This window comes from Colias croceus, chromosome 26 (assembly GCF_905220415.1).
Source record: "Colias croceus chromosome 26, ilColCroc2.1".
NCBI lineage: Eukaryota > Metazoa > Arthropoda > Insecta > Lepidoptera > Pieridae > Colias > Colias croceus.
In genome coordinates, this window is record NC_059562.1 from 5,814,856 (window position 1) to 5,835,360 (window position 20,505).

General features: G+C 31.3%; 1 protein-coding gene across 6 annotated transcripts in view; it reads right to left on the reverse strand.

Annotated features, from left to right (window-relative positions):
* LOC123703485 (filamin-A) overlaps positions 1 to 20,505 on the reverse strand; it is a 66,748-nt gene that overhangs the window by 30,825 nt on the left and 15,418 nt on the right. The window contains exons 1-3 of one of the 6 annotated variants that reach the window (XM_045651497.1): positions 15,310 to 15,439; positions 14,203 to 14,315; positions 14,045 to 14,095 (exon numbers count right to left, since the gene is read on the reverse strand). In XM_045651497.1, the coding sequence (XP_045507453.1) occupies positions 14,045 to 14,095; positions 14,203 to 14,315; positions 15,310 to 15,332 (187 nt within the window). In that variant the 5' untranslated portion in view covers positions 15,333 to 15,439. Of the gene's footprint in view, positions 1 to 6,487; positions 6,690 to 14,044; positions 14,096 to 14,202; positions 14,316 to 15,309; positions 15,440 to 20,505 lie in introns of those variants that run through there. The other 5 variants (XM_045651499.1, XM_045651498.1, XM_045651495.1 and 2 more) reach the window with 5 other exon arrangements.

Below are 20,505 nucleotides of genomic sequence, written 5' to 3' on the forward strand. Positions count from 1 at the left end.
ATCCATCAGTACTTCACTCTAAATACCAACTGCTTTGTAAAACAAAATTTTATGTTCCAGCCATACATCAAACGTAGACATCTTTTTAAACTGAAAAATTCCTCAAAGTGATGAATGAATTTGCTCTAGATAATGCTTATCCATGTTAATAGACACATAAATATTAAAAAATATGGCTTTAAATCATTCTCTTTGATTGAACAAATAGCAGTTGGAATGTTCAAGGAATTGTGATGTCTTTAATGTGAGTACGGGTAATCTTGCATAATTCCGCGGTTAGAATGTTATTGAAGTAGTTCTGTCTGTGTGTCTTGTGATATATTTTTGGAAAGGAATATTTGTCGCAAAAACCTTGAAAGTGATAAAGTAAGTGAGAGAAAATCGTTTCAGCACATGTGACATGCCTTCACGGATCTGTCAAACGCAAGGTCAAACGTGAAATTTAAATCGTAATATTTTCTGGAATTTACTAATTTTGCGTAGGTATCCACTACGAAATTTTCTGCCTAATTATTCTATAGGAATGCCTACAACGTATATTCACAAAAACTATTAAGTAAAGCTTAAGTGATTAACTCTTAATTCACTCTAATACACTTATAATACAAAAGTTGTAGTGTACCGAATTCCGACGGTACCCAAAAAAATATTTTAGAAACATCATCATTAGTAACATAAAATATTGCATTTAAGTATTCATAAATCTATTATATTTTTATAAAATACAACACAGGGAAACATGAAAAACGTGGTTACCGACCTACAACCAGAAAATATCCAAACGCCTACAAACAAATTAATTTCTAGGATATTTACATGACCGACATTTTAAGAGATTATATTCTGACGTCAACATATAGGTCGGAATCTATTCATGAACGTATGAATCCCTGTAATATTATAAATATAAGAGTTTTGTCTATTTTTATTTGTAACTTTCTAACATCAAAATGCCTAGCTCTTATTACAGATGGTTTTAGAGCGTCGCAAATAGGCTCTTGTAGAACTGTCTAATTAGTTTAAAATCCTGTAGATACATAACAAAGAACACAAAATATAGATATTATGTGACTTAGAAATTATTATACAAAACTCTATCTTTAACTCTACAATGAATAAATCTATTTTAATTCGTTAAAACATTAAAATATTTCCAATCAGTAATATTTGAGCAGAAATATCGAAATGATTAAACACCGACCACTCCGATAAAAAGCAACGAATAAAAGATACAAAATTACCCTTTGTATCGAGTATACATAATAAGTAGGTAATTATCGTCTAATACTCTAGTGTTTAGTTTAATTAAGCAATAGAATTACGTAAGTGAAAAATAAATACAAAATGTTTCATAGATTGACACGATAATTTACTTGTAACTGAACTTTAGAACACAAAGAAAAATTATACACTTAGAAAAACAGCAAACGATAACCTAGGCTATCAATAAATCCCTAATAAAAGAAGTTACTTGAGACGCAATGTTTTATTATAACATTCGTGTTATTCAATGAAGCCTTGTGCGTTATTACAACAACCATAACTAGACGTCTAGGACTAAACATCTGTCACAAATAATAATATCTAACAAATAATCAATTAGTACTTACTAACGATCACATATCCGCAGGATATTAATGCTTACACGGTTTCCTTGGTACGTTGGCCAAACTTCAATACGAATTAGTCATTCTGTTAGCAATTCGAATATTTTCATTTTGTTTCGACAAATTAGCGGCCTGTCTCCTTGTGTCAGAAATAAGAAAATGTTGAATTTGTACGCGACTTGTTTAACATTTAGATATCAGTTTGGAATTTAGTATTTGGTCAAGAAAATATAGTTGATAATAATGTATTATACGATGTAGCAAAATTGACGTATGAAAAATGCCGACTCTAAACAATATTTTGTACGTGTCTCTAAACTATTTTACAGTAAGTTTTTGAATTAGTCAATAAACTATCAGTATAGAATGAAACTTGAGGTATAAGAAAATCGCTACACAGAAATACGCTAGCCAGAACGTGAAAATCTATCTTGCTTCATAGGGAAACCCCAATAAATTCAAGTAGATGAAACTAACATTAATATCTATGACATCAAATATAATTTCAATCAGTCTAATCATCAAATCTATGAAACTGGGCCATTCCTTATGATTCAGAATATCACATCTGTCGATTAACGATTTATTAAACAAACAACGCAAAAATACGATCATACGTGTTTATAATTTTGTCGTAATTTGATTGATTCGTTTCTCAATTGATTTAGCTTGGATATTTTTTCGTTAAAAGGTTATATAAATGTTTCTTTAAGTGGGTAGTAAACACATTAGAGTTATTTACAAAAGATGTTATTCAATTCAACATTATTTGTTTTCAAAAAGTATTTCGAATCTTTCCAGAAAACAGAAATCTTCTTTAATAAATGAATTTTTAAGTAAACGAGTTCTTTGGTTGACATGTTATTTTAACTGTCCTACAATAATATTTCATGTTTTGTAAACATAATTAAGGTCAACGTTTTTATTTATACTTCATCTTATTTATATAGATTAAACAAACAAATTTTCATAGATTAAACAAGCAAAACTTTACCAAGTTGGTGAATAATTATAATAATATTGGAACAGAAATTCAAACATTTATTTATTTAGATTTCTTCTAGAAGCACTTTTGAATCGTCTTAACATAGTTTTCCATTAACCACCGAAGGAATTAGTTTAAATTAATTTGAAATTGATGTCTGATTTTATGGCATTGAAATGCTTTATAAATATAAATTTAGAATAGAAAAAAACCTGCCTCGTGAAAGCTTTTTTATTAAATTAATTTATTTTCGATTTAGATATTACTAACCCAGACAATGCGTAGATTATCATACCCGTTAAATATTAATTAACAATCAAACCGATATTTCGTGTTATTCTTCCAAATAATTTAAATTTCGATGATTCTAACCATTCAATTCTTTTGAATTTCTCACTTCTTCGCTACAAATGTACTACAAAAATTAAATTTATCATTCTACAGGTATTGAAACGTCAAACTAATTAACCAAGGTACTCCAACCTTCGTGGCAGCCAACAATATGATTCCAGTAACATCTGGAGCCAAATTATACGTGACAAGGTGATGGAGATGCGTTTATTAAGTTCCACCATTAAATAGTCACATTAACGTCTCTATTTAAATTATTGATGCTTTTTATTATTTGTATTTTGGTTTACAATATTGGCTATTTAATAGATTATATTTGAAGTACTGAGGAACTACATAATAGATTATAGAAGTTGTACTATTGTCTCATAGGACGTGGATTATGTAAATAAAGATCTTTAAGTATGTAATTTTGTTATTTTATTGAATAAAATTTGAGGATCATATTTTGAATCATATTTTGTTAATCATTTCATTAGGCTCTCTTATCCGTAGAATCATTCAATGAGTCCTTTCTTATCCTGCTTTCTATGTAGGTAGTTAATAAATGGTATGATAGTACGTTAATACTTTCTAAAATGTTTCAAGCTAGATAATGATGAAGCTGAGTTAATTTATTCAGAAGGCTTTTTTGTATAAAAACCTTATTCAGACGACGCAGCCAGTAAATTTTCTTAGCCAAATATCATATACAGAACCCTATAATCGTCATGTCGTCATAACCATAGTAAATTCACAAGTTAAAATAATTTTCATAGAGATAAACTGAAAATCCGCATTCCTTGCCCGACCCACTTGGCATACGACTTTCAAAGCTGTCGTTTAGTTTCCAAGATCTTAGGATAAAAACGTTCATTGAGTACATCCTTTATGATTGTAAAAAAATCCATATAGTAGGTACTGTTAAGTATTTTTTATGTTCGGTGTGATTGCTAAACCAGATACAAACAATTTCTGTTAGGTAAGGTATGAAAACGAGTATCTAATTTATATATTATAACGATTTAGCATCAAATAATTTTATCTAGAAATGAAATATTGTTCTGTCCTTATTTTCAACTTCAAATATAATATAATAATACAATTCACTTTACTACTGTTTTTTTCTCCAATATCTACACAATAATTATATAAAGGATTAATTATTAATATGACGTGTACTTTAGTATTCTTATATGTAACGGGTAAATCAAATATTTCTATGTAGGTAAATTTTTATAGTTATTGGGTCGATCCTAAAAATTCTTTCGCCAGCTGAAAGCTACATTTTTCTTCAGTCACATCCATACTAATATTTTAAATGCGAAAGTAACTTTGTCTGTCTGTCTGTTACTCAATCACGCCTAAACTACTGAACCAATTTTTATCCCGGGAAAATGACGCAATCCCGGAAATCCCACGGGAACGGGAACTACGCGGGTTTTTCTTTGACTGCGCGGGCGAAGCCGCGGGCGGAAATCTAGTAGGCTATATTTTATTGTTTTTCCGAAGTGAAACCGGGACGAGCAGCTAATTGTAAAACACATAGTTAATACAATAGACCTTCATAAGAAACGTTAGACTCGCGTCTATCTAGTCAGATAAATAGTATATTTCCAGTTCCAAAATATGGAGGCACAGAAATAATCTGGGACATGTCATAGTAAAGCGGCCAAGAATGTCACATCAAAATTATACATCCGTTCTACAGCTGCCGTGGGACTGACTGATATACAGAAGTTTATATTTGATTAATACGATATTAAATTGTTCGAAAGTGAAGAAATTGTGAAATTGTCTAGACTTGATTATTTGTTGCGTGTTTAGGGGATATTTTTAACTGAATCTAGATGAATTTAGATTTGGAGATTTTATATTTAATTTTGCATTAAACGCAGTATTATAAATAAGCCTTCCGTATATTGTACAGAAATATCATGTAGCAATCTTTAGTCAATCATTTGTCAAGTCAATTAAGTACATATCAATCCATATTTTAAGTTTTTCAGTTTTTGGCGTTTCTCTCTTTTGTATCACATTCTTCTAAAATTCATGGCATTTGGTTGAAATTTCAATGACTATTATTATTGAAATTAATAGTTCCATCAACATAAGCGTTACATCTATATAATTATTAGCCTTGAAATCAGTATTTTCAAGTAAAAGTTATTGGAAGAACCAATATCTCTCTGAATTAGATCTTATTTTAGATCTATGCGTTGAATGATATTAAATACGCATTTGATATCATGCCACGTGGCTTTTAACATGATTTACTTGTACGAATATAGTCCTTGAATATAAAATAGATGCAATTTAATATATTGAGAATATTATTAACGTCAAATGAATAGTTTGAAATTATTTTTAATCAGTTTCATACTAAAATTAAACTTTGTACATAAATCATATTATTTTTCTCGATTCTATTACCAGTTTAACTTAACAATAAGGATTTTTATCTAATAAGCAATCTCTAAGAAGCAATCTAATACGACCATTCATAATATAAATACAAAAAATCTACAGACTTCAAATTTGCAATTTTTCACATTGTACATTTTTTATTTGTACGCTTTTTTCTATCGAGCATTTTTAACAGACGAATTAAATTTTAGCACATTTACATACGTAGTAGATACTGCATAAAAACTGCATATTCTGTAACCCGAATATCTGTAATAGAAGCCAATGTCCAGAATACGTGCGAACAAACTCGAGAAGTGTTCATAATATTAAATATATTCACAGAAATTTGGCTCGGACATCTAAAATGAAAAACATCAATAAATTTCATAATGATCACAACTGCTTGCTACTTATGCGGTGCCGTAATAAATAGAGCTAGCTGGCTTAGCTGTGTCCACTGTCGCACGGGACGACACGACACGACAAAATTGTCGTGACACGTTATGTAATTGAAACCGTGTAAGACAAGCGTAATAATTGTAAATAATAATATGTAATTTAAATATCTGCCATATCTGACTATATAAAGCAAAATAAACTGTAGACGTTTGCCTAAATATTGAAAGAAAATTAACCAAGGAATTTATTAGTTTATATTTTTCCTTTCAGGCGTTATATCCGTCAGAGTATTAAAAAATTATGTAAAGTGCAGATTGATTTTGTAACTTTGAAATATTAACGAGTAATTGCGCAAATACAATCTATAAAAAAGTTGGTGTAGTGGAAACAAACTCTCCTAATTAATTGTGTTTAAGGTTGAATTTAAATTTTTGAACGCGAATATTCTAGAAAAAAATATTATTTGCGAACAGTGTCATAAATCATAGAAGCTTTCATAACCATGAAGGTTTTATAACACATCCGCTTTCCAAGTTTAAAACCTTGTGAGTTTTATTTCTTCTAATAAATTAATAGTTTTATTCTTATCTATTATTTTAAATGTCATTTAAGTATTTAAAAGTTTATTCTCATACAAGTTATAAAAGTTTAGACAGCTAAATAAGTTCGCCTACGAAACAATGGCATTGTCTGTAGCGCTCCAATATTGAACGATCCGTAGCTAACGCGTAGCACTTCGTAGCATCATTTTACTCACCAATACAATAGCAATATAATGACAATTAATTATCTACATGTATAGTGTTATCTATGGATAGAATATGGAATGTCGTACTCCCGCCATTTTGAATTTCAAACACCAAATTTAATTACCGAGCACTAGCACTACACTGGCCACAAACAATTTTTTTTCTTCTTTTTTTTAAATTCGAATTCCAGAGGACCGCTCTCCGGTACGCGCGAAAACCAACTAGACGGTTGAATCCGTCCTGCGTAGTAACATGCACCTTAGTATTTATTTATATATTTTATTATAATTATATACCCATATATTTGCCGGATTTCGACAAGTGTTGTGCTCGTTGAATTATGTCGCGCTTGCCCTTTCTTAAGGTTTTTGTATAAATAGTTAGTGGTCAGTGCTTCCTGATGTTTTATCATTAAATTAACGTATTTCATTAGATGTAACATTTGTGTTAAAATAATAGAAGTGTCATTCTAAATTTGTTGGATACCTACTGTGTTAATTGAATAGTTGGATAATACTTTTATATTTCTTTTAGGTTTTCCTTACATAGGAATGAACCCAGGATGTGAACTTAAAAGACGATCTTGTTGTAGTTTTAAAAGAGATACTATTTTTCACACAAATAATTATTACGGGAATCAAACCTAGAACCTAGACGTGTAGCGAAAACGTGATTAAATAAAGTAAATTAGTTAATTACGTACCTATACTGTACATTATTAAATAATGTTAATAGTATCAACAATTGTTTTTTAACATAGGCATTTTACCGAGCTTCAAATGGAACATATCATGAAAATATGCATAAGAGCATATTTTCATGCATATAAAAACCTCTTTTAAACCATACAAAACGTGGCCATCATCCTACTTCATTTCGCTTTCCTGTAAAAATGTGGATATCCATGTGTTTCTAAAAGAATGCTTCTTTTGTTCTAGGTATAGTTTTATTTATTTATTTATTTAGCCTTTATAATCCATGACATTTAGATACAGTTTACAACAAAAGATACATAATACATGAAAATATTAAAAATGCAGTTAGGTTAAATGTCCTGGCCCCTTTCGGGTATAGGCCTCCTCCAACTGTCTATCTAGGTATAGTTAGCATGTGAAAATTATAGTTGAGAGTTTCCATTTTCTTTAGAGAAAAAACATATGTTGAACTAAAATCTTAACCACAACATTTCTTGAAGGCGATGAAAACAACTATTGAAAATTTAATTTTAATTTATCTGAGAAGAAACGTAAAAGTATTCAGGTAGGTACTGCATAATATCACTCTCTATTGTAAAATATATATACCTTAAGTTCTCCAATTAAGTTGAAATACACAATTTCACTTATTTATTAGTGCAATCAACTTTACTTGAACTTGAGGCATGATAAACTATGTCCCTACTTCCCTACTAATATTATAAATGTCTAATAACTTTGTCTGCCTGTCTGTCTATTACGCTTTCCCGCTTAAACCTCTCAACCGATTTTGATGAAATCGGGCACAGACAATCTTTAGACCCTGAGCTACCTTTTATTGCGAAATATGTACCACGGGCGAAGCCGAGGCGGACCGCTAGTCGTAAATATAAATTTAAAAATATCGCACTACATTCAACTTTCTACATTTTATTTAAAACAATCTTCATAAAATGTGACGCAATACAAGATTCTATTTGCATATGCAATTTGCAATTTGGATCCGGGAAATTGATAGAAATGGCGCCTGTGAGTCACTTGCGACGTAATTTTTAGAGTTCAGTATCGAAAGGGTAAAAACAGGACCCTATAAATAACACAGACTACGCTCTCTGTCTTCCTGTGTGTCCGACGTCCGTCCGTCAACAGGCTATATTTCATGAAACGTGCTTGATAGACAGTTAAATTTTTCAGATATAATGTATTTATGTAGCCGCCATTACAACAAATAATAAAAACTCGAGGTAGAGTAATAGTTGGCGCTGTCATAAATTGAATGAGTGACCATTTTTTGCAGCTGCTCTTTAGCTTATTTGTACGGAACTCTTATTGTCGCGAGTCCGACTCGTACTTGACCATTTTTTAATATTTTTTCATATTGAAGCGATGCCAAATGACATGGCGCTATATACGCAAACAGCTGTTGGGTATCTTGCGGGTATGTTAACTAGATCGTTATTACAAGAAAATGAATTTTTTGTGTGATTCGAAATGATAGCTACGACATTATACCTTATATGCGTATGTTAATAAGTAGTTTCCAGTATGTAGGAAGATAAATAAAAATCAAAAGTCTAGAAATTAATGGGTAGAGCAAAATGATCGTGATTTATAGAAAATACTAGCGGTTCGCCCCGGCTTCGCCCGTGGTACATATTTCGCAATAAAAGGTAGCCTTTCTGTTGGTCTAAAGATTGTCTGTGCCAAATTTCATCTAAATCCGTTGAGAGGTTTAAGCGGGAAAGCGTAACAGACAGACAGAGTTACTTTCGCATTTATAATATTACTAGGGATGAATTTATCGAAATTATAACTACAATTTTTTCTATTATAATAATTATAACTTCAATTTTCAAATTTCAGTTTCAAATATAAAGAAAATTTTAAAATGTTTGTGAATAATATAGAAAATTATACTTCTTTTACTTTAATCGATCCCACTGAAGTATCTCTCCAATATTTTTATGTTAATTGTTTTAAGTTGAAAAAGAAACCGGTGATTAACCCTCTGCAATAAGAATAAGAAAAGCTCTCTATCAAGCCTCTATTAAAATTTATGATATTGTATCTTATTTGCGTTTTAATGTATTATAAATTATATCTGTAATTTCAGAATTAACTACCTTAAAATCTCTAATACAGGTTTCACATTCAAATCTGCGCTAAATCCATATTTATAACGTTACAAAATATATTCTATAAAATGACAGAAATTAATACATCTTCATTAAAACTAACATCATAATCTATTAAAACGTGCTAAACTATTCCTGGATGACACCCAAACCTTCAAACCTTTACACTCGTAAATTACTTACTTCCATGCTATTTTCTCTGTATTTCATATAAATACAACGATCTGTTGAAATGGGGTACTTGACCTTGTACAATATGCTTCAATGGGAATTTATTGATGCAATAAAAACGGAAAATCGACTTTTTACTGGTTATGAGGCGTTTGACAGGTGTCACGTTGATGGCGCGTAAAATTTAAATTGCGGCTTGATGATTGGTCGTGGGCACAATATATTTGAATGCCGAAGGTGTGTTCAAATTATTTTTAAAATTGCCTGTTTTTCCTAGCTTGGAAAACGTTGTTTTGCCAGCACGCCCGAATCACCTACCGGTATTGATTTGAGCCTTTTCAGACCTTTACGAATTTGTACAAACAAAATTCAAGATATTATAAAGGCGAAATTTTGTATGGATGTATGGATGTTTGTTACTCTTTCACGTAAAAACTAATGAACCGATTACAATGAAATTTAGCACACATATAGAAGGTAACTTGGATTAACACATAGGATAGTTTTTATCCCGGAAATCCCACGGGAACGGGAACTATGCGGGTTTTCCTTTGCAAACGCGGGCGAAGCCGCGGGCGGAAATCTAGTATTTTATATGTATATATATATCCTAAATATCCACTACAGATCGTATTTCCTTGCAAAAAATTTATCAACTGCTACGTATATTCGCTACGTAGGTATATTAGCTTAGGACGACTTTATTAAAATAAGTCACGTAAGTTAGTTCTAAGTATAAATAAAGAAATAAGAAAAACATTTAATTTGGTCCCCGATACATCACGCGTGTAAGAATATTGTGTATTCAAATATTTCATAAGAGATATATAGTAGAAAACATTAATTTATGTTTATAGACGAGCCCTTGATAACCTTGATCTATTTTTAAAAAGTAATAAACCCATTTCAAATATAACGAGATACATATATATATATAAATATAAATATCCGCCTATGATAGGATCATAGGGCGGATGCTTTTCACATCCGTTTCAAAGATCAATTTTCCACGGTCAGTTAAGTAATAAGGGGCCTTAGACAAAGTAACAATTACAAAACGATGACGAAGTTAGAAATCGCAAAAATGTATGGGATCGACATACGCCGCGTTAGATCACGGTCTATCTATGTCAATCTATGCGATTTCTAACTTCGTTATCGTTTTGTAATTGTTACTTTGTCTAAGGCCCAAGGGCCTTTTTATTAAAATTTAACTTCTATATTTAGTTTATTTGTTACTTATAGCTAACCGCCCGCGGCTTCGCCCGCTATGTCCAAAACCTAATAAATACTAAAACCATCCTCTTGAAGCACTCTATCTATTAAATAAAACCGCATTAAAATCCGTTGCGTAGTTTAAAAGATTTAAACATACAAAGGGACATAGGGACAGAGAAAGCGACTTTTTTTATACTATGTAGTGCAGGTTGTTTCAAGTCGTAATCTGTATTTTTATATAATAGTTAATACGATGCTACGGAACAATGTGGTCACGACAAAGTCAATAAAGAAAAAGTATCTTAATGTGTTTTGAATCACTAAATCTAATATATAAAAATCAATGCCACTTTTCGTTGTAATTCCATAACTCGAGAACGGCTGAACCGATTTCGATAATTCTTTTTTTATTATATTCCTTGAAGTACGAGGATGGTTCTTATGTAGAGAAAACGTTAATATGTACCACGGGCGAAGCCGGGGCGGACGGCTAGTATAGTATAAAACAAAGTCGCTTTCTCTATCCGTATGTATGCTTAAATCTTTAAAACTAAGCAACAGATTTTGATACGGTTTCAGATAGAGTGATGTAAGAGGAAGGTTTTAGTATACATATAATTTACTAGCTGCGCCCCGCGGTTTCACCCGCGTGGCTCAGCACCTGTGGATCTTAGTGTGATGATATATATAAATATAGCCTTCCTCGAAAAATCGGACCAGTACCTAGTTCCTGAGATTAGCGCGTTCAAACAAACAAACAAACTCTTCAGCTTTATAATATTAATGTAGATTAGGTTTTAGACAGAGCGGGCGAAGCGGGTGGAAAGCTAGTAGTGTATAAAAGTCATTTGATAATAAATACCGCCCAAAGATCCATCAACAAATATATATTTATTGCAAACGTCCAGTGACTCACGTATAGGAATATAACGTCGCCCACGCAACACTAATATACATTATTTTACATTATACACGCTCAGCTCAACCCTCTCTAAATAAAATACATTATGTTAAGAATTTTATTTGAATGCTCCCATCACATTTTTTTTTCATTGCTAATTGTGGAATTGGATGAATCGCGGACATGTGTTACTTTTGTATTTATAATGCTATTAATATAACGTGTGTTATAATATTAAGTTCAATCGTTGCTAACTGCTACATTGTTTTATATTTGACAAGGTTGAAATCGATATTTTAAATTTTATCTGTTTGCTAACTTCAGCCTGTGCCTTCGGCTGGATGAAAAGAATCTGTGTGTAACAAAATAGGAATGTATTCGACAGATACATTCTAAATTGACTATTAATGCAACGAAAAACACAATTTTCGTAGCTAGCGTAGGAAACATAATGATAAATAGGAAAATTACTTATCTACATACTTACTTTCTATACACACATATACATTTATCAGTGAAACAAATATCTATCTGCCCAAATAATATATATCCCATAACTTATAGGCCTAAAAGTCTGCTTGTGAACCCACGATAAAAACAAACGCCAAATACCTTTAGTTCCTACTGGTAGGTATTTAGTAACTCTAAACCAATGAGAGTAGGTACATTTCATTTTAATAAGCACCAGCTGTTCGTCAAAACGTCATGCAAATGACAAATATGTGACAAGTTGTTATGTTGTTGTTTTTATTTGTTTTTCGACAACGTATGTACTTAAATTAGCAAAGGGGAATTTATGTATAAAATGTATAATGATTCAAAATGTTAGTTACCCCACTCGACCGAAACGGCTGGATCGATTCTATTGAAACTTTGTGTGCCTTTTGGGTAGATCTGAGAATCCAACCATCATCTATTTTACATACCTCTATGTGAAAAAAGTGATACAACAACGTTTGCCGGGACTGCAAGTTTATATTATACTAGCTGCTCCGCGCGGTTTCACCTCCGTGGCTCCACCCCTGTTGGTCGCAGCGTGATGATATGTAGCCTATAACCTTCCTCGATAAGTGGGCTATCTAACACTGAAAGAATTTTTCAAATCGGACCAGTAGTACCCAAGATTAGCGCGTTCAAACAGACAAACAAACAAACTCTTCAGCTTTATAATATTAGTATAGATAAATGTTATTTTGTGTTTCGAGCAGCAATTTATAAAAATACGGACTGATAAATATAGTTGTAGGATTTATAGGAAGGTATTCAAATAAAAATAATATATTCTTAAGGTGTGTGAAGTAGGTAATGATTATCTTCATTGTACTTTGTACTTTATGTTCTGTTACCAGGCTAGACGAATCTCCTATTAATATTATTATCTACATAATTTTGTTTTATTTGCCTGTTACAAATCTCAGTAATAAAACTTTTAACTAGTATAACTATAATAAAGTTTGAAGATTCAATAATATTCATGTACTTTTCCACTAAAAACAGCATCTACTGTTATAAAAAAATACATAAAATGAAATCGCTGCCTTGAACTTAATCCTTGCATCAGTTTCAAATATTAACCATTTATAATACCAAGAAAATAAAATAAAATAGGAATATTATGACATTTATAAATAACAAAATTCCTACACCTGTCCTCATAAAACATTAGGATGATGACGTCAGCTAGCTAAAAATACACTTTATATTATTGAGCGTCAAAATATAAGTTTTTAAATTGGTTTAATTTTAAATTTTGTTTATAGGGTAATTCATTTTGTTCAAGGATACCTAATTGTTCGATATAATTTATGAAGTATAAAAAATTTATGATCAAATATGTACTTATGTAGTTAGAGCAAGAGTAGTTTTTGATTTCAATATACGGATCCAAACTATTTGAAAATATAAAACTAAATACCCACTAAATCTAAAATTTACGTAAAAAAGGTTACGAATAAAATATTTATTTATTATTGATGGACGGTAGCTGTAGACAGTAGAGTCTAACTACGAGTAATTATTCTCTGGTAGAGTTAACTGTCAGGCGTGAGGCGACCCTCGATCGTCTTTGTCGATTAATAAAAAATATCCTAAAAAGCTACAATAATACAAAAAGGAGATGATAATATGAAAATCCAACGCTTTGGAAGCTTTCATTTTTCATGAAGCCATGAATCATATTCTGCGCCATCTATGTTGCTAATCACAAAACACTGAAAGAAACGTTGTGCATGATCGTGATTCATCAAACTGTTCATAGATGGCGCTGATTATAAAAATAACTTCACAGGGGGATCATGCGTGAAAAATTGAATTAATAATGTAAAATAGTAAAACATATAAAGGGAACGTAATTATATGATATTTGAAATAAACGGTTAACCACAAGGATCATCAACAGGGTTTTATCAAAGCATTCCTTTGACCATGGGTTCATTAGACACATACCCATAACGAATCTTTTAAGATCGCTCTGTTGAAACCGTGGCTGATATAGCTCTGAAAATATTTAATTGATACCGCTGTTATTTATTCCTATATCAATATATTGAATCAATAGGTATTAGTTTAAGAAAGTTGTCATTTTAATTAGTAGATGGACTTACCTTCTAAAAACTGTCTTGTGGGTAGTCGTAGGGAAACTTTTAACGACGAAGCGTAGGCCGAGTCGATGTACCAACAGGGGTCGCTGGAATCGCCCAGTCTCTTACCGCTTCCTCTGAAATAATTTAAAAGAAATTAGGTTTCTGTCCCATCGTCTTTAATTCTATTAGCTATTTAATTCTATTCAACAATCAACAAAACCACATAAACACATTAAACTGTCACATAGTTAGTTACGTACGATTTCATATCCTTAAATATTTTTTGGTAGACATAATAATTATAAGTAGATATAAAACAATCTTTATTTTTAAGAGCAATCTCTCGATTGATTACCCTTACATTCATGAAATTAAAGCTTAACCTACAGCTGCCTTTAGAGCTTTCAAACATGTGTGAAACAGCTTTATAAATTGACGGTAACAAAATTAAAAGCAAACTTTATACGCCTGTAATTCATTATTCAACAAATTGTCTCATTGTTCAAATCACTAAATAAAAATACAACGTTCTTTGTTCCAAATAATTCATGATTTATATCAGCAAGTAGTGAACATTCATGCTATAAGAATTCCTGTCTGTCTGGAAAGGCTTTTACGTCATCCAAAAAAATTAATGGCACTTTCATTCGAAGTATTATCGTGGCAGCGATTCAGATATCATAAATACACTTGTTACTACACTATTTTTATTTTCATTAGCTTCATTATATTACGTGTCGGGTTTTGTATAATATCCGCTCGAATTCAATAAGATAAATTTATTTTCGGAATTACGCATCTACCGTTATTTTGTCTATCTTTGCTATTTATTCCTCTTTGTTATTTTTGAGTCTAAATATAATTTCTACAAACTTTGTAGTTAGTTAGAACTTACCTATGTAGTTTTTTTATTGTTTGTAATAATAGAGTTATATTTTATAAGCAATCTTTCATTCATTTCCAATGACCATTTAACAAATAGGTAGATACATATAACTTTAAACATGTTTTAACTTTCATCGTATTAGCAACAAAACACCAGCATACAGGTTATGAATGTCAAAACAAAACAGTACGGGCTCAAAAATTAGACATAACGGTCGTGCAAGCTCAAAACCTCATATTTACCCTGAATCCATATTGAATTTCATCTATAGTAACACGTAAAAAGAGTTTTATAGCGATAATTCGCCAAAGAAAGCTATGAAAAATAAAAAACTACATGTTGCGACCGTTCATATGTCAAACTGAACTATTTTCGGACTACCAAGTTCATGTTGCTGAGCATAAATATCTCTGAATATCGTTTCAGGCGTAGTGGCTCTTTTCAGACGGTTGGAGTTTAAGTTCAGATGTAATCGTGTCACGATAATAGATGGCGCTGTTTATGCTCAAGAGTTTCTGCGAATTTCCGCTAGATGGTACTAGTACTGCATCTTTTGAAGACTATAAAAAAATTAAGAAAACTAAAAACGAAAAGGATAACTTTTTTCTGTTACACTAATTGTATATTTACGGTCAACGTCAAGTACATAAAAACTACTGACTCTATAAAAGAAAAAATTCTCCATACAACCAAAAGAATTGTCAAAATCCGCTCAATGGTTTTCCCATGTAAGAGGAACAAACCTTCATACATCCATCCATCCTAATAAACTTTCACGTTTATAAAACGTAATTGCAATAATAACATGTTATGCGCTTCATTTCATAAACACCTATGTTGATTAATGATTTGAAAGGTTAATAGTAGTACCTAGTTGTAGGTAATCAAGTACCACACGTTCGTAGTAAAATCTAGTAATAATTTACGTGTTTTATGTTTCTAGATTAGTCACTTGGCTAGATAATAAGAGTTAATGAAAGGTTGTAAATTACCCACAAATAACTGCATCCACGTTAGTGTTTGTACAGATGTTTCCTCATTCATGAATCAGTTTTGACTTTTTACGATTCACCCATCCCCTAGTAAAAATGTTTAACTCTATTTTTCTTTAATTACTCTAGTAAGACACAGTATTACAATCCCTTATTGTAATACTGTTACTAAGAGTTGAAATAAGTAAGAATGTACAGAGGTAAAACCTGCATGAAATAATCGCAATATCATATTAGTTCTGTATTGTAATAGAATTTTATCTACACGTAGGTACATATACATAGTAATATTCATAATTATGTATCTCCTTTTAAATCCATACATATACGACACAATTTTAAATGACATAGAAAGCTTAATTTCATTTAATTTATTTTCTGATTTAATATCTCTTTTTATCAAGCTGAGTTCAAGAAAAGTGATTTTGTTTCCACCAAATCTTCCCCTTTCTATTTCATTCAAAGAACAGTAGTTTCATTCATTAATTAGTGTTACCAGCTATAATAAAATCACTTCCAATACTTCATTGTTAATACCACTAATAATATATAATCTGCCATCAGCTCACATTGTCAGCATGGTGGCAATTTGCCCAGTAATTGATTATATTACTACATTCATTTGTTTGCAATTAACACATCAATTAATTATGAAATTGTATGAATGAAGATTGCTGACATAAGACCTTTGTAATGTAGTATTAAAATAGTGTCACAGTTGGCAGGGAACAGAATGTAAGGATGCTAAAAAGAAATAGACTTCTAAGTACTATAAAAATAACAGAAAGATATCGGAAATGCTCTCCCACACATTTCTGAATTTTTAGATTGCATTTGCGTGACATGCAGAAATATACTTAGTTTTACATGCGGTTTTACCACGTTCCTCGGTCGCGCTCGTCATCCCATTTTCATTTCTATCTAAAGAATCGAAAATCGTACTATGTATATGAAAAACTAAAACGTAATCAAGCTATTTTTAAACGAGCAATGAAAAATCTCTTAGTTCGGTTAAGATTCAGATAAAATACGTGGATAAAATTCATAAAGATATGAAGTGATTTGGGCAATTTCACAGACTACATATCAAAACAAAATTCTATAAATCGAAAGAAGATAACGTATATTTTACGGTTTACCTACATATTATCATGTGTGGTCTAAAAACCTATTTCCAATGTCTACTTATTATTTTACACGTTATACTCTAACAAATACAACAATTTGGCAATAGATTATATTCGTCTGTAAAACAACACTTATACTGTACAAAACGATAAATAAACGGTTAAACCATACATCAAAAGATTACCCTGACCCACGCAAATATTTGCAACTATTCACAGGATGACTAGATAAACGCGTAGGTTTCAATAAACAACTTGTAATTATTTAACAGTAAAATAATTGATTTAATGCTTCCTAGACTTTACGACTCGGTTTTTGTGGTTCGCAGTCGGTATCTAGTTTAATTAAAAACAACGTAATTTCCGATGTGTGCTGCCAGATGGTACCTACGGTTTTGGCGGGAATGTTTTTTTTTGGAAACGAATTCCCGCTTGTTTCTACACGTAGAAATTTTGATAATTCCTATTACAATCACATGGGATTACATTTTTATAAATTTATAAATTTTTGAATATTTTAATTATATGACACACTATTTAAACAAAAAAGCCTATGTATAGGAACTTGAGAGCGATCTCTATACTTATAGGCAACCGTGAAAGGACAAGTGTGATTTTAAAATTAATTGTTTAAAACGAAGCTAAGGTTCAATTAAATAAGTTACTTAACTAACTTACTTTTATCATTCATAATTTTTTATTGAAACATTCACAACACAAAAAATTATATTCTTATAATAACTTTTCTATTCCGAATTTTAATATTTGCAAGCATTGTTTAATTAACTAGGTACCTATGACTGGTATCTACCACATAAATAGAAAGTAATAATGCATACGCTATTACAATATATGCTCACTAAATCACTCTCGCTCTATTTTACATCGTAATTAATAACGACGAAGCATAACAAACAGAATAAATACAATACAACATGTCCGACAATATAAAGATACTAATGCACTAAGAATAGTACTCAATAAAACTATAACGAACTATTGAACTAGTGTATGATTGATTATTTTTTGAAGGTAACCCTTTTTTCCTGACAAATATAGCAACCAATATGCAAAATAGGGAAAAAAAGAGGCAACACTTGTTCTAATACAAATAAGAAACTTACTTCCTTTTAACCTCTTTTAACTGTTCTGTGGTAAAACTATCACAGATTTAAAGATTTAGTGGCTTACCAATTTCATTGTTATTTTTTGTTAAAATGTTTATTTAAAAGTAAACCTTAAAAGTTACAGTAGGTATTGTCTAGCCAGGTAAATTTTTATAGTTAGATGTTCCCAAAAACTAGGTATTGTTCACAATCCCTACCGTATTTTGAAAAATTCACCTTTTTTTACACAATAAAATAATAATACATACGTAAAAGTTAAAAGTTTCGAATAATATTATGCAAAGAGAAAATAAAATATGAATAAATAAATTCATAAATTCGCTAAGGCTCTATTCCTGCCTACGGCACTCTACGGTTTCGTAGCGCGCGTAGTGAAAGAAAAACCCGCATAGATCCCGTTTTTTACTTCTCATCATTTATTTATTTATTCTTCCTCAGGTACAAAATATACATTTATTGTAATCAACATATTTATTCTAATTAGTGGGGTCATTAAAATAATTGATCTCTATGTCTAGATTGACGAAGTAGATAATTGTAATAATTAATGGTATTCCGTGGCACTAGGTATCTAAATAAAATATTTTGGCGCAACTAAAGACAGATCTAATGACGAACTTAGTTTATATTGTAGATTCATGTAAATATTGATAAATTACTTTTCATTCAAACTCTATACATATACGTATGTCTTTTTGAACAAGTATTTATACTGCCCATAAAATAATCAGCTATGCTAACCAGCTTAGCACTGACACTAGAACTAAAAAAGCTCACCAATTTATAATGTATCGAGTTCTTTGGTATTTTATTAATTCACCAATAAGACAAATTCTTAAATTACTTTGAACAGCTTTGAACCAATTCGAATCACACCTCGTCTATCAAGCTTCATAAATCATGTGTTGCCAGCATAAAAATTCCGATCAATCGGACGTCACATTGCGCAAGAAATAATTTAATTAAAATAAGAGGGAATGTTAAATAGTGAGTTTATACCTACTCTGATTGGTGGAGACAGGTGGCCTGGCACGCCGCCCGCTATGATTGACAATCGTAGGCAATTACTGGCCAGCTTGCAATAATTAGTATTGTTCTTTGATTAAATTCTTTTGATTAGTTATATTAATTAGGTCTATGAATAAGCACCTTTGTTGTAAGTACCTCTCATCCAGAGCTTATACCTAATAAAGGGGAAGTCAACGAAAAAATACAACATAAAAACATATTAGAGGTACAAAATCTACCAAATTACCTGAAAGTAAATCTAACTACAGACCTAACAGAAAAGAGTTCTTCAGTAAAATACATAAAATCAATAACATAAATAATATTATATCCACACAACATAAACTTAACAAAACCAATATCCCTGAAAGCATTTCCTACGTCACAAGCGAACCTTGACCCAAGGTTACGGCCCTAGATCCAAGGCCTGGCCTCGACCTCAAGGACGAGGTCCCCGGAGGCCTCGCTAGAGGTCAAGCCGGGACGTCCTTCATTGCCCGAGTCCCGGGGCCGTGTCGAGGACAAGCGAGCGTCCTTGTACCTGAACTGGGAAATATTGATGCTGTGTGTTGGTGTACTGTAGTTTATCTGTGGCACAGCTGTTTCGATACCGGTTTTTAAAAGGATTGGAAATTAGAAAAATAATTGTAGAGCACTGTTATTTTATTAGCGTCTTTACTTATAATAACACAAATAAAATAGTATCTTAGCGAGAATATAACATTTAAAATTATGTAAATTCATTAACAGTAAATTTAGTCAAAGAAAAATGTGTGATGTCAGACCTGAGTTCTAACAAAAATGAGCTGTGAAAAGCACACAGGGAGGTAATCATGATAATGATAATAAGCATAAGAACGTTGTACTATCATTAATATCTTACATTTTTTGTTGTACATCTTCAAAAAATTCTTAATGTTACCAATAAAATAAAATTAAAATGTAATTTTTACATTTCTCCAGAGGGACGCGTTACTTTTTTTTTATTTGACACCACTTTTGCAGCCGGTATGACAAATTATTCGACTTGTCATCTGTCAGTTGGTTCCCACTTCGTAGACGTCAAATGATAATTACTTTTCCGTCCGCGTGATATCATAATATTTGACCTAGAGGCCTGGAATATATTCTTAAATTTAAAATTGGATATTTTGACGACGGATACCATAATTTTCTGCGTGCGC